Source organism: Anastrepha obliqua, chromosome 2, assembly GCF_027943255.1.
Source record: "Anastrepha obliqua isolate idAnaObli1 chromosome 2, idAnaObli1_1.0, whole genome shotgun sequence".
Taxonomy (NCBI): domain Eukaryota; kingdom Metazoa; phylum Arthropoda; class Insecta; order Diptera; family Tephritidae; genus Anastrepha; species Anastrepha obliqua.
Genome location: NC_072893.1, coordinates 116,216,803 through 116,231,594, shown reverse-complemented (window position 1 = coordinate 116,231,594; position 14,792 = coordinate 116,216,803). Strand labels below are relative to the sequence as shown.

At 34.7% G+C, this 14,792-nt stretch overlaps 1 protein-coding gene across 1 annotated transcript in view; it reads right to left on the bottom strand.

Moving 5' to 3' along the window:
- LOC129238367 (microtubule-associated protein futsch) overlaps positions 1–14,792 on the bottom strand; it is a 90,599-nt gene that overhangs the window by 71,469 nt on the left and 4,338 nt on the right. Inside the window, exon 2 of the mRNA XM_054873392.1 lies at positions 11,906–12,004. Coding sequence (XP_054729367.1) covers positions 11,906–12,004 — 99 coding nt within the window. The remainder of the gene's footprint in view (positions 1–11,905; positions 12,005–14,792) is intronic.

The window sequence follows — 14,792 nt, the reverse complement described above, 5'->3', positions numbered from 1 at the left end:
TGGGTCGTCATTTGTGGAAAAACATCAATATGAACATCGCAAATTGGAGGAGGAGCTTGGCACAACTATGTGGGAAGATATTATTACTTAGCTATAGCTTCAACAATTTTCGCTAAGAGTTTATTTTGTATTTCATAAAAATTTTGATTGTTTTTTTTTTTTTTTGAGCTGGAACATTTTTTAGTTCCTCGAAATTTTCGAGTTATTTCAAGTACGGAAGAATTCACATAGTCACATTGATGTTCAGAATTGGTAGCTCATGCTCTGATAGGGGCAATTCAATTCACATCGGAGCATTACACATTCGTCGCTGGGTTTGTTCACAATCTTATCTGGTTGCTAAAATTTTGCCTTCTTACCCCTGAAACCTTGGTGCAAATATATTTTCTCATTAGCAGAAAAACTTTCAAACTTGAGTGCATGCAATTTTCGGCGCTTTCACGAAAATACTTAAATGCTCTCATATGAAATTTGTGCAGTTTTAAGTGCCCAAACACATGCATTTTACAATTCATATGCATATAAAGACGAATGACACTCAAGAAAATTGAATGACCACTAAAAGTCAGCACGGAATTTGTGGCAAAGAAACAGTATAAAAATATGTGTGTGCGTGTGTGTAGTTAAAGCGGACTACGAAAAAACCCTGTAGAAGAGTAGTTATGCGAAAAAAGGCAGTAAGCATGAGTTAAGCCGAAAAAATTTAGAATTTGAAAATTATATGCCTGAGCGCGTGACTTAAAGGCAAGCGAATTTTCAGCGCTTTTGCCAGATGTTAAGCTGGAAAAACCAACGGATATGAGTGGTAAGAAAAAGAAAAGTGAGGAAATGAGTTATGAAATATGAGCAGTAAGGCTGAAAACGAGAAAATTTGAAACTTTTTTGTGACTAAGCAAAGCAATGGCTAAATTTCGTTTTTCTTACATTTTTATGTTTTCCTATGCATAAAGTTTCCACACATGCCAAGTGGCAAATGAAATAATTGTAGTTGTAGGATCATAATATATATACATACGTGCAGGGTTATTGTGTGCGCACAGAAGCGTATGAATCGGCAGCGCATATGCTTTTGTGTGCGGGCTACATTTTTTTATGGAAAACTGCACCTTTTTTTTGTATAAATATTTGCACGTATGATTTTCTACGTGTGTTGCATAATTACCATACTTATCGGTGTGTATGTGCATATAACACACATACATTCATGCAAATATACGTAACTAAATATTTTAGTTTTGCACAAAAGCCACTCATTCAGCCGCTCGACATTAGCGCAAAAGTGCTAACGAGTAGCTCAAGTGCGGCATTATTAGCAAGCCGCACATGTAAGCACGTACACACACAGGGAAGGTAAGCCTATGTGCATGCATAGTTAATACGCTACGTAAATAAATGATATATTCTATATATGAGCAGCGTATATTATGTCCTGCTCTATATACAGTTTGGTGCAACACTTTTAAGGCTACTGTAGTTTATTTAACCTTCATCAAATTTAGAGCGAAATCACTTTGAAATTTTCGAAACACTCAAACTGGGTTGAAATAGAGATTGCAATGATTATCACATTCAGAAAAAATGTTTACTTGGTAGTCAAACCACAGTATTTGAAAGAAAATTAGTATTCGTTTTAATTTTTTTCAGCGGCACAATGAAAAACTCTGCGTTAATTAACTATAGGCAACAAATTTTGACAAAATATTTATTTTTAATTTAATTTCAATAATTTATTTTATGAAGGAATAGTTCATTTCCTCCCAAAAATCACTTGAATGGAAGTTACAAATTTTGTAAAAAAAATTCAACAAATTTTCATGAGCATTTCAGACTTTTATTTTTAGAATGCTTAGAAAAATTTAAAGTATGCAGTTTTATAACTCATTTGATAAAATAAATAAATTAATGAAATGAAAATTAAAATTAAAATTAAAAAAAAAGTCAACAAATTTTCATGAAAATTAGAAACTTTTTTATGTCCAAAAATTATTTTTAAAATGTTTGCTATAAATTTCGAGTATGCAATTTTATATTTCATTGAATCTTGATAAAATAAATAAATTTTGTGAAAAAAAAATTCAACAGTTTTTCATGAAAATTGGAAACTTTTTTATGTAAAATATTTTATTTTTAGAATTTTAAAAAGAGTTCGATTCAATTTTATAACTCATTGAATTTTGATAAAATAAATAAATTTTGTGAAAATTAAAAACAAAAATCAAGAAATTTTCACGAATATTTTAAACTTTTTTATGTGAAAAATTTTTATTTTTATATATTATAATAATTTTAACAAAAGGACGAACAAGCAATTTTATGGCTCATTGAGTTTTGATAAAATAAATACATTTTGTGAAAACTAACTAAACTAACAAAAAAATTCGACAAATTTCCATGAAAACTTCAAACTATGTTAAGTGAAAAATTTTATTTTTAGAAATTTTCGAAAAATTTCGAGTATGCAGATTTGTAGCTCATTAAATTTAAAATAAACAAAGTTAAAGTTTCGCTTAAAAGTTACGTTGATTTATGCAATTTTTTTTTCCTGGCGTTCGTGTGCATTTTCTCCATTTAACGAACGGTCAACATTTCTTTATATGCCGTCTTTGCCGTCAGAAAAAAATTATCAAAAATCAACGCTATAACGCAAATACGGGACGTATTATACATATAATAAACAGAATGAATTATTATTACTATATAGTTTTCTAAGTTAATATAATAGAAAATGGCAGCTATTGAGCTTTTCTTCGACATAGCATTTTTGTTGCGGGCGTGCGGCTGGCCCAACTGCGCATGCAATATTTGTTTAACAATGAATACATTTGTCCAGTATTCTGCAGTGAAACGCATGACCTCAATTCAACATATTCTTGCTTACTAGTTTTGAGGAGGAAGTGAAGAAGTGTGATACAAAGAATAAACTTTACTCTCTCCACTATAGGTGATGGCAGATTTGTGACATATTAATAATTTCAACAAAATTAATTTTTATTTTGGAATACTGCGAGAGAGTTTTTTTCAAGCACTTAGGGTTCTTTATACATCGCGTTTTGCAAAATCCAGCGCGGTTCAACTAAATTCACAATTTCCCAAAAAAAAAAATGTACGTCATTTTTTTTATAAAACTCTAAAAAGTCTTCCAGATACAGCTTCGTTTAGGTTAGGTAAGGTTCAGTTAGCTTGAGTGACTGTCATTCGAGACACTTAGACCTTAGTGGCCTCATTGTGATACCACTGGAGTTCATACTTTACACCTCTGAGTCTTCTCTGGGTACCTCCAGTCTATCAGTCAATGCGCTGTTAGTATCCCTATCGTGTTTCTCATATCCTCTCTTCTGAGATTCAGGCCGTACAAAATCGGCTTTAATACAGCTCAACGACCGGCACCGGAAGATCGCAAGCTTGTTATACAGCCAAGGCCTACGAATCTTATCAGGCAATCTTTAAATTTGTATCGGAATGTCTTAGTAGGCCGAGGGCCAACGAAATGTGATTGCTCGGAGTACTGCACCACATTAGCATTGAAGGTATTGAGGGTAATGAGTTTGCTGATAAACTCGCCAGGAAAGGAGCGTCAATTCCCTTTGCGACGTAGGCAAGGCAGCACATTTTATTTGAACAAAAGTAGAGGAAGGATCTCATAGGGAATTATATTGGGGCAATCTAGCAAGTTTGAAGCAGTCCAGTGAACTTTTGGGATCTTATAAATGAAAACGTTTTAAGTAATACTATTTGCCCTTTTGGCCCTTTTTACCTTCCTGGAGCCATAGGAAATACTAATAATAATAAAGTAATACATGAGCTTGCCCAAGAAAAATCTAATAAATATCACAAAATTCTAGCAGTGCATTACAGATTACACTCAAATGGTCTTAGACTTTTGCGAAAGACTGTATGTGCATACATGTCTCCTCCATGTACCGATATATGTATGTATATCTGCATCTCCATGCGCTTGGTAACAGGCGTCCGAAAGAAATGCCAAACGTGCAACTATTCCACGGCTGCCAGTAATTTAGTTGACACGGCGCTGATCCAGCATGACGCCTGATTGTTGGCGGTTTGGTGGTTTGGCACTACCCGCTTTTTTTGTTTTTTTTTACCTTGTTTTTGGTTACGCCTAACTCGTTTGAGTCGGTGCCATACTAATACCAGTAGAATGTGGAAAAACACGCAAAATTTTTATAGTGCCCATGCGAATGCCATTAAGTCAAGGTGGTGAAATTTCTTGCTCAGCCGCATGCATACAAGCAAATGCTCGTTAATGCGCAGTAATAGAAAAAAAAACATAATAATTGTTTGACGGAAGGGTTTTGTAAAAAATCTAATTGCCATACATTTTTTTGCGTGAAATCCCAAAGGTCAAGTATGTAGTTTAGCAGATTTCACGCTTTTATGTGAATGCCATTTTTATTTAATTATAATTTTTCACCGGATTTTAGAGGAATTAATTGCTTTAAATGAAACACGTTTCACAAATAAATTGCGAGCGCAGCCTGTTTGGTTACGAGACTTGCACTATGACCTTGAGATCTTTGCGTTAATAGGTCATTTCACAAATCGCTGCTTGCCATAGCCTGCATTGTCTGCAATACCTCTTTACTTTTTGCACTCAAAATTAGTAGCTTAAAAAAATAATTTGCTTTAGACATTTTAATAAGATGTCTCACCAAAATGCAATAATAAATTCGCTGGAATCGATTAACTAAATAATTCTAATAAATATTCGGGACATTTATAATTAGTCTTAAATCGGGTAGAATTTTTTTTATTCCAGTCAATTTAGCGAATTTTTAAAATATACAATGCATCTCTGACTACTGAAAAACATGTGACCTAGATTTAATTCTATTGGAAATGTAAAATGTTGATTTCTGAACCGGATTTTTTACTTGGACTAAATTTAGCTCTTCTTCCAAATTTTGTCTAAATTCTGTCGCCTCGAAAAGTTGTGAGAATCTATCAATAAAATATTAAGAAAAAAAAATATTTAGAAATGATGGAAGTAATTTTTTTTTTTCCAAAAATTAATAAATAACAATTTTTTTCCAGAATTCCAGAATTAAAAAAAAAGTTTAACTGAGTTTTTATTCTTTAAATTTTACAAATGAATAAGTTCGTGCGGTTTTTTTTCGAAATTTGAATTTCGGATCATTCCCATGGCTTTTAAACGTTTGGAAATGGTTGATTGATCAACTCCCATAGTTTTTGCAACCTCTTCTTGCGTTTGAGCCGGATCTTGATCGAGCAATTCCTCCAATTCGGTATCCATGAACTTTGGCGGCGCGGCCAAAATCACCACTTTTAAAGCGTGCAAACCACTTCTGGCACGTTCGCTCAGCTAGAGCAAGCTCACCATAAACTTCCACCAAGATACGATGACTTTCGGCTGCTTTTTTCTTCATATTAAAAAATTCCCCGCAAAAACACATTATTTGGCACGAAATTCGACATTTTCAAGTGTGGTAAAAATATTGTTGTTTACGCTTCAAATAAAAAACTTATACTGACGTTTGTGCCTTACGACAGTAGCTCTCCAATGAATGTTTGGAAATGTGGATCGATGGAATAATAATCAAGTTACGCCATCTGTTGTAAAACCGCACGAACTTATCCATAGATTTCCATATCCTTATCCATTAATTTAAGAAACATTAGTCTATTAACAAAAAATTAGAAAAAAATCTGAAGAACGTTTGTTTCAAAAACTACGAAAAAAGAGTTTCCTAAAAAAGTGTAGCAAAAAACTTTTTTATAATTAAATTTTGTTTTATCTATTTTACTTTATCCTATAAATTAAGTAAGGATTATAACAATAATTTAATAAGTATAAAAATCTAGTAGTATTCGGCCGCCGTAGCTGAGTGGGTTGGTGCGTGATTACTATTCGAAATTCACAGACAGAACGTTGGTTCGAATCTCGGTGAAACACCAAAATTAAGAAAAACATTTTTCTAATTGCGGTCGCCCTTCGGCACGCAATGGCAAAGCCACGAAAAAGCTCCTCATAAAAATATTTGAGACGGCTTGAAACTGTAGGTCCCTCCATTTGTGGAACAACATCAAGAAGCACACCACAAATAGGAGGGGGAGCTCGACCAAACCCCCAAAAAGGGTGTACGCGCCAATTATATATATATATATATATGTATATATAAAAATCTATTAATAAAAAAATTTGAGGAAGGTAGTTTTCCAAATTACAAAAAATAATTCTTCCCCAAAAATTTTTTACAAGTTTTTTTTATTAAATTTGTCTTTAATACATTTTTTAAATTTATTTTATTTTGACCTATAAATTAAACAAAAGCTATGAAAATAATTTTATAAATCCATGAATAAAAAATTAAGGAAAAATCTGTGGAAGGTGTTTTCCAAAATTATGAAGAATATGGTTCCCCAAAAACTTTTAGCAAAAAAAAAATGGATTTTTTAATTAAATTTCGGCTTTTAACTTAATTTCGTTCTGTTGATTTTTTTATTAAGAAACATTTGAATAGATATAAAAAGCTATCAATAAAATCTAAGAAAAAAAACCGCAAAAAAATATATTCCCCCAACAAAATTTAGCAAAAAAATTACTTTTTCCCAAAATTTATAAATATAGTTTTTTTAAGTTTTTCTTATATTATTGTAGTTTTTTTGCTAATTGTTTTATTTAATTTAGAGTATCCTGTAAATTATTTATTTTATTTCATGCTATAAATTGAAAAGAAGGCTGTAAAAATTCAATTTCACAAAAAGTCTGTACGAAAATTTTCAGCACAGAAAAAATTTTAAATTTTTTTTGGAGCTTTTTTAAGCTTTTTTTTCTTGTACTCAAGTTTATTGTAGCGTATATGTGGCTGAAACTATAGGCATGAATGAGAAAGCTGCCTGTCTAGCCAAAAATGTGTCTACTTTCGGAGAAATCTAAATTTATTCTGACAGGCAAGCTGCAATTAAATCGGGTTGCTACTAAATCTATCCTTGTTCGCAAATGCCGGGCATCGCTTACCAAGATGGTGGAATATTTCCACTGCCAGGGCATAGTGAGAGACCAGGGAATTGTAAGGAAGATAAATTAGCCACTACCACTCGCCTCCCTTTTGGTATGGAGGTTGTATGTATACCCCCTCAACCGACAAACTGCACTGGTACAAACAGCATTGCCACTTTAGCCACTTCAAAGATGAGTTGATAATCTGACGATGTAACGTTACAAAAAGAATTTGCCTAAAATGGAACGCCAGTAGCTCAAATGTGCTACTTAATCGATCAAGGAAAAACATCTCTATGCTTGTTGCTTTGATTACAGCTCAGTGTCTCTAGGGTTGACTTGCTTTAAGACTGAACCATGAGAAAGGCTCAACTATTGCAGAAACTGCAAGTAGGAGGAGGAGGAAGAGTCTGCCAGATATCTGCCCATTTGCCACTCTTCTGTGTGTCATGCCACTAAGTTTAGATGCTTGGGTCGTCGATCTTGAATGACACTGATGTCCTTAGAGTCAGACCTTAGTCAACCAGATCTGTGGGTTTACAAAATAAAATGGCTTAACAAGGTGTAGCAGGAAAGCTGCATTGGATCGCCAACAGTCTAAGTAAGTTGTCTTAAAGACCGACTGCAGCTTGTGGCTACCTACCTACCTATCTATCTACCTAGTATACTCAAGCCTAGCAACTTTTACGAACCCAAGTTTTAGGAGAACTGATGACAATGCCAAGAATACTCGACTTGGAATCGCTTACATAGAACATGCGGTAGATTCAATGATGGGACTGATTCATGTAAACGGATGCGCGCTGCAAGGGAAGTACACCGCTCTAAATGAACTTAAGTACTTTGCTAGCGAAAACGCTTTCCTCGACCCCAGCTGAGACATGTGAAGCAAGTTTCAAAAGTTTTATACGCCTAAAAAATGAAATTTTTCTCTAAATTTTTTTATTTCAACGCAAATATGTGCGCTTTTGACTAAGCAAACATGCCTATGTATGTATGTATGTATGTTTGGGCATATGGATAAAAAACATTTTCATTTAAGTACGCTGAAACCACTTACTTAAAACCATGCAAAATAGCATTCATATGCTTTTCAACATACACACATACATGCGCACATACACTTAAATGCCTTCCACATGGTCACTCAGCCATATTGGCCTGCCAACTATTTACGCTGCGGTAATTTTAATTTTATTACCCGCAAAAGTAATATGAGCACGGAACGGATAAAATGAGAAATGTGAAAAAAGAAAAAAAAAATATGTAAGAACATGAAATATGTACGGAAAATGCTAAAAATGGAAATTAAGCAAGAAAAATAAGGAAAACGCCATTAGAGGTGAGGAGCGAAATGTAATAATGGTAAAGTGAAGTAATATGAAAATTAAAAAAAAGCAACGCCAACCAAATGCCATACTGTCCACAGCCACACAAGCGAACAAGCGAACATATGATATGCCTGCGCTTAAGCTGGCGTGGTCAGGAAATGAGCGCCACAATACGCAGCGTAGGGAATAGGATACACTCCGGGAGCGAGTGAAACGCAGAAGTTGTTGTTGCACATACATATGCACACATATGTTGCGTATGCAGGCAGGTGCGCGCAATCTGCAGAACGTCAAGTGCGCGCACTTGGTAAAAATTTTAACTTAACGCTCGGATTAAAAGCGTCAGCAAAGTTCAAAAACATTTTTATGGCGAAGATTAAAAGCACAGAAGCATGGAATATGTGGGGAAAAATTAAAAAAAAAAATTTTATGTATAAAATGACATAAAATAATGTAGTCAAGGTAGTTTAATGCCACTAAGTAGGCATATGGCTATAATGAAAATGTGACTGAATACTTTAAGTCCGCATATGACTATGAATGATATGCTGCAAAATGTGCCCTAATCAATTCGAAGTCGTTAAAAAACAGAAGCAGTATTATTCCTCTTCATTTTATCTTTAATATCATCAGTGGTGCAGCTGGCTGCCCTCTTTTTAAGTGGCGCATTTATTTTCCTATTCTACAAAAATACGAAAATGAGGAATAATGGTTTATTCTTTATGGAGCAGAATAGAACTGTTTATGCCTCTTATGTTCCGATATAGAGAAGATTGAACAATTTTTAATTATTATTATTTTTTTCCCCCCGCTTTAGCTACTATACTTTTTCGGATGGATGCAAGCTACAAAATAAAGTAGGGTATGGGGTTTTTTCTAAAAAGTTAGGATTAGAATTATCTGTCTGACTTGCTGACTACCGTAGCGTCTATCAGGCAGAAGTTCTAGCCATAAAGGTGGTAACTGTGTATCTTAACACACACGCCACAACAAAAATTACAATAAATATCTTCTCGGATAGATGGCCATCAAATCAATGGAAGCAGTTATACTAAAACCAAAGGTTGCTCAGGAAGCCTGGCAGCTCTAAATGATATTATCACCATCTTGAAGGTCAGCCTCATATGGATTTCGAGATACAGAGATGTTGAAGGAAATTGCAAGGCCGATAAGCTAGCCAGAAAGGGTACTAATCTTCCTCTGCTTCCAAACAGAGGCAATATTGGAATGAAAAATAATATTCTTCAGGAGGCCAATAGGTCATGGAGAGAAGAAAATACCAGTTTTACAACCAGACTAATTTGGCTGCAAATAGATAAGAAAAGATCAGGCGAATTGCTAAACCTGTGTATTGCATAACCTAATACACTTTTCCAACAATGCGCTATGGTTTGATAATTTGGTGGACGGCGTGCGATAAAGAGATTTACGTTAAAAGATTGGAAAGCGTGCAAAGGATTGCAGGAGTATGTGTAACTGACGCTATGATCACAACTCCAACAGCGGCAATAGAAAGGATTCTCAACTGACAGCCAAAAGTTCTGCTCTAAGATTGAAAATGTCAGGACAACTTCAGCACATAGAGGCTTTCTGGTCCCAGCAATGGTCTGGATTCAAACGCAAGGTCAGAATACGTAATTCCAAGAAATAAATTTGGCAAAAAGCCTAGCGTCATTATTGAGCATAAGGCATGGCAGAAAGTTCTAGAATCTACGTACCGTTCATATAATTTCTTTACAAATGGGTTCAAAATAGCGAAAGGAGTAGGAGCGGCTGTGTCTTCAAAAGTCTTACAGACTCTTTAATTACTGTGGAATATTTCAAGCTGAAATCTATGATGTCGCAACAAAAAAAGCAGCTGAAGTAGCTCTGGAATTAACTCCTTTTAATATTAGGACAAAGATTTTCATTGATAGTCAAGCGGCTATTAAAGCAATTATAGCTCCTTGCACTACCTCGGAATGTGTTCAAAAGTACAGATCAAAAATGGAGAAACTCTACGGAAAAGGGGAAGGCCAGTATTTATAAGATACCAGAAAACAAAGGCATACACGGAAATGAGGGAGCCGATGAGCTCGCTAAGGCAGACATTCGCTTCATGAGATTGAGCACACCACTCTCCGCTCTGAAAATATAACTAAATGAGGAATTAGCTCTGGAAACGCAGTCGATATGGGAATACTCAACCTTCTACAAAACTGCCAATTCTGCTAAGGATCTAGGAAATGAAAACTGCATAATTTATTTAATCACTGTCTAGGAAAGACGAAAATATATGTGTTGGCGTACTGACGGAATGCTATCGCACCCCACAGCACGCAGCGAAAATGGGACTTGTCCAAAGCGATGCGTATAACACATGCAATGAAACGAGTGCTATGGGTGCTTTCAATCACCTGCTTTTCCATTGCCACGCTCTTCGTAGGACTGGACAAATGTGCCTAGGCTCAATACATTGTTCATTGTTGAAGGATTTTGCTGACAAAATGCTGAACGGCTTGTTAAAACTCGTGAAGATCTGCATAAAGAATTACATAAAATAATATCTTCGATTCCAGATGCTTAGCGTCCTAGTGGTCTAAGTAAGATCTTTTTACAGACCAGCCAGCACTCCCTAACTTAACATTTGGATCATAAGTCGTCCATTGAATAGATTTAAGAAAATTTCAATTTTTTTGGCTTTTGATTTTTTATTATCTTTCAAATCAACTTTGCATTTGTCACTGAATGAATTATATAGATAAGTATGCATACTTATCGTTGATAAATTTTGTTCTAGACTATAAGAATTATGAAATAATGTATTTATATATTTTTACTAACAAGTAGTAATATATGTATGTATCAGCAGTTATTCTAAATTAATCGAAACAAGCTTCTGTAACATGGTTTTCAAGCTTAAGCTTCTGACACTTGTGAGATGAGACTTACTTACTTACTTATATGGCCTGATCAAGGATCACAACCCGTTAACGGATTAAGGCTGTGTCTCACAACTTCAAACATAAGTATTAAGCTGGAGGGATGTAAAATTGAAAGAGATCACATGCGTATGGACATACTGCATATACGAGTATATATTTGAAAAGCTTTACATATAACCATTTTAGCGCATATTAAATAGTGTAAGTTTGTACGCTATGATCCAACATAGCTCTTCTTGTTTTAATATATATTTATGCTCATACAATTTTCTGCCTTAGCATTTAATTCCTTAAGGTACTTTGTAAGTACTTCTCTTTGTCCTTCTTTTATAACTTTTTTACTACTCATAAACTGATTATTATGCCTCTCTACCTCTTTTTCATAGCTTTTTCATCTTAAGTTTTAAAAGTTACATAAACTTCAGCTTGCGTGCAGCATTTGAAATAAGTTTCATGTTACATACTCAGTTTCAGTACTTTGTATGTGATGGCTGTGATAAATTGTGCGACATGTCGTATACGCAACTATTTGCGAAATTTAAGTTCTTTATATCATTATTACCTACACTTTTCCATATAGATTTTATTTTTGTTAAAAACACATATTTAAAGTGTGTACGCCTTCTTCTATTACATAAATTTGAAATTCTTCAAATATCTCACACACTTACCATGACGAGCTTCCTCTCCATCAGATGCGTGTTGCGTTATCGTATTCAGTTCCTCCTCCAAATCGACGTGACAATCGCCAACGTCCCATGAAAGGAAACCTGCAATGCAGCAAAAGAAAAATAGAAAAGGGCAACAATTAGTTTTATGAGAGGATATTTCATATAAACAGCATCACAAAATAGTGAAAATATTTTTAAACTAGACGTGTGCGCATTATGCGCTCGTACTTTCGATTACAAAGTAGAAAAAGTTAAAAATTTTTTCCAGCACGTGTCGGTTTTTCTTTAGAGTTTGTCAAAGTGCGCAAATTTTGCTCATGGAAATTTTGATATTACTTCAAAAAAGTGCCATAAGTTGATTATTGATAAAAATATTATATTGGAAACAGAAAAGGGACTAGCTGGCTGGGAAAGCACATTATTAGTAGGCAATTTTTGTAAGATTGAGGTATGCTCCAGTACGTTTTGGTTTTTCTTAACAGCTTGTCAAAGTTTGAGTTGATTACTGAAAATAATATAATTGTTAATATTCCATAGTGAAATTTGATGGACATCATTTTTGTTGAACACTTTAACCTTATAGCTTCTCTTTTCGTGAATCTATTCGACCTGTTTTTCCAAATAAGCCCAAAAAGTACTCTTTAAAGGCACTTTTGAGGAACAAAAAATGTTCTACAAAAATATTTATCAGAAAATTTTAGTGAGGGTCACCTCGGACATAAATGTTATGAATATAAGCATTTACTCGTAATAAAGAGATGGTTGCACTTTCGCGCGTAATGCTCCCTCCTTATCTTTGTTCGGGTTTGGAATGAATTTAATTTAATTTCGAATTCCATTTAACTTGATTTTTCATCTTCGAAAAATGTATTTTTTAATATTTTCAATTCAGTATTCCAGGTTTTTAAAACCTCAATTACTAATTACCCTATTTTGTAAATAGTCTGAATGAAACTTTTGTTCAAAGACTTAATTTTTTTTGTGTTTTTGTTTCCTTGTTCACTCCCCTTGGGACCTTAGGGCCTCAACAAGACTCTTCCATCGTACACGGTTCTGTGCGGTTGTTTTTGCACCGTTCCATGTGATCTCGGCATCTGCTAGTTCGCGCAACATCGACCATTCTCCAAGCGTTTTTTGGTCGACCGTGACCTCTGCTTCCTTACGGGTTCTAAACCAGTGCCATTCTCGTGATGCTATTTGGTGGTTTTCTCAATGTGTGACCTATCCATCGCCACTTTCTGCATTTGATTTGAAGGATGGGTTCCTCATTCGTGAAGATTAATTTCACAGTACGGTACACTAGACGGGGCTAGTTTACTGGAGCGGCAGCCCTTGGTCGGGAAAAACCCGAGTCATTCCGGTAACGTAGAACCGGCTGCCGTGGAAATGTCCTTATCATATCCACAGTGCGTCGTTATTGATGGTGTTTGCCTAGAATATTCCGGAGATTCATCATCATCATAATCTGCAGAATATTCAATGACTAAGTAAATAAGTAAATAAATATAAAAACCTAAAACCAAAAAAGGAAAACAAAAATGTAGTTGTACTGCCTATGATAAAGGCCAACAAATTAAATAATATATAATATATAATCCATGGAAGTATTTGTAAAGTAAATAAAAATTTAAAAGACACCAGCTTTGTCCAACTGGGGATCAGCGGTTAGCCCATGGAGACCAAAGCCAATAATCGGAATTACCTACAGGAATCATTAATTGGATCACCGATTATGTATGTAATTTATATAAAGAGCGATGTGTGATGCAAAGTGTTTTGTGACAAACCCGAAAAGAAAACTAACGAACTTTCTTCTAAAACTTGGTTGAAAAGACGTTCGGTTGATGGTCGGCATTATTACAGCATACAACTCATGGGGTCAGCATATGACTATCATTGGAATCATTGAATACTTGATTTGCCTGGCTTACTTAGAGAAGTCGGATAGCGCTGAGCATTTTCTCTGTGACTGTCTTGCCTTTGCCAGGGCAGGGCTGCAAAATTTGCGTTGCGATGTAATGTGAATGGGCAATATTCGTTCTCTCAAACAGGGGAATATTTTCAGATTTGTTAAAAAATCTGGAAAATTCTCGCAGGACTAACTATCTTCGTCTCTCTCTCGGTCGCTGTCTCTGTCTCTGTCTCTGCCTCTGTCTCTCTCTCTGTCTCTATTCTATCCCACCTTTTTGCCTCTGGCACTTCTCTCCTTCCCTCCTTTACTATCTACCCTTTTACTTCCCCGAGTCTTGAATATAATGGACTTTTAGCCTGAGTGTTTTAGGTGTTACCATTCCCTGGGTGCTTCTTGGTTTGCCTTTTCAAATTTCAATTTTAAATTTCAACTTTGTTGAAAATTTGCGAACCAACTCAAATATCTGCGTGGGTTCCTGAACACAAACCATAGTCGATGAATAACACTGCTTACTATATGTATATATGTATATGTATGTATATGCATATGTATATATATATCTATACGTGTATGTATGTATATGTATGCAGGCACAAAGTGAACGAGGCGCACATTTGCAAAATTAGTAGTGTAAATTATTTGGCAGACAAGTTTCTGTATAGACAGCAGTCAATACAGGCAAATTTATTTTAATGAAAAAACTTTTCTGGCACACAAATTGAAATGGTAAAACAAAGAAAGTGGAATAATATAAGTACATCGTTTTTTTGCTTGTTTGGCGGAAATTGAAAAGTGTTAAAGGACATCTGAAATTATGCGCCTTTAGTTTTCTTTTTTTGCATTTCTGCTACTACTAATTTTCAACTATTGTTTTTGCTAATTTTTTCATTTGTATGCCAAAGTTTTTTGTTTATTATCATATTTATTTTTCAGCTGGCATGTGTGATCAATAAGTTTGCATGCATGCACATACAT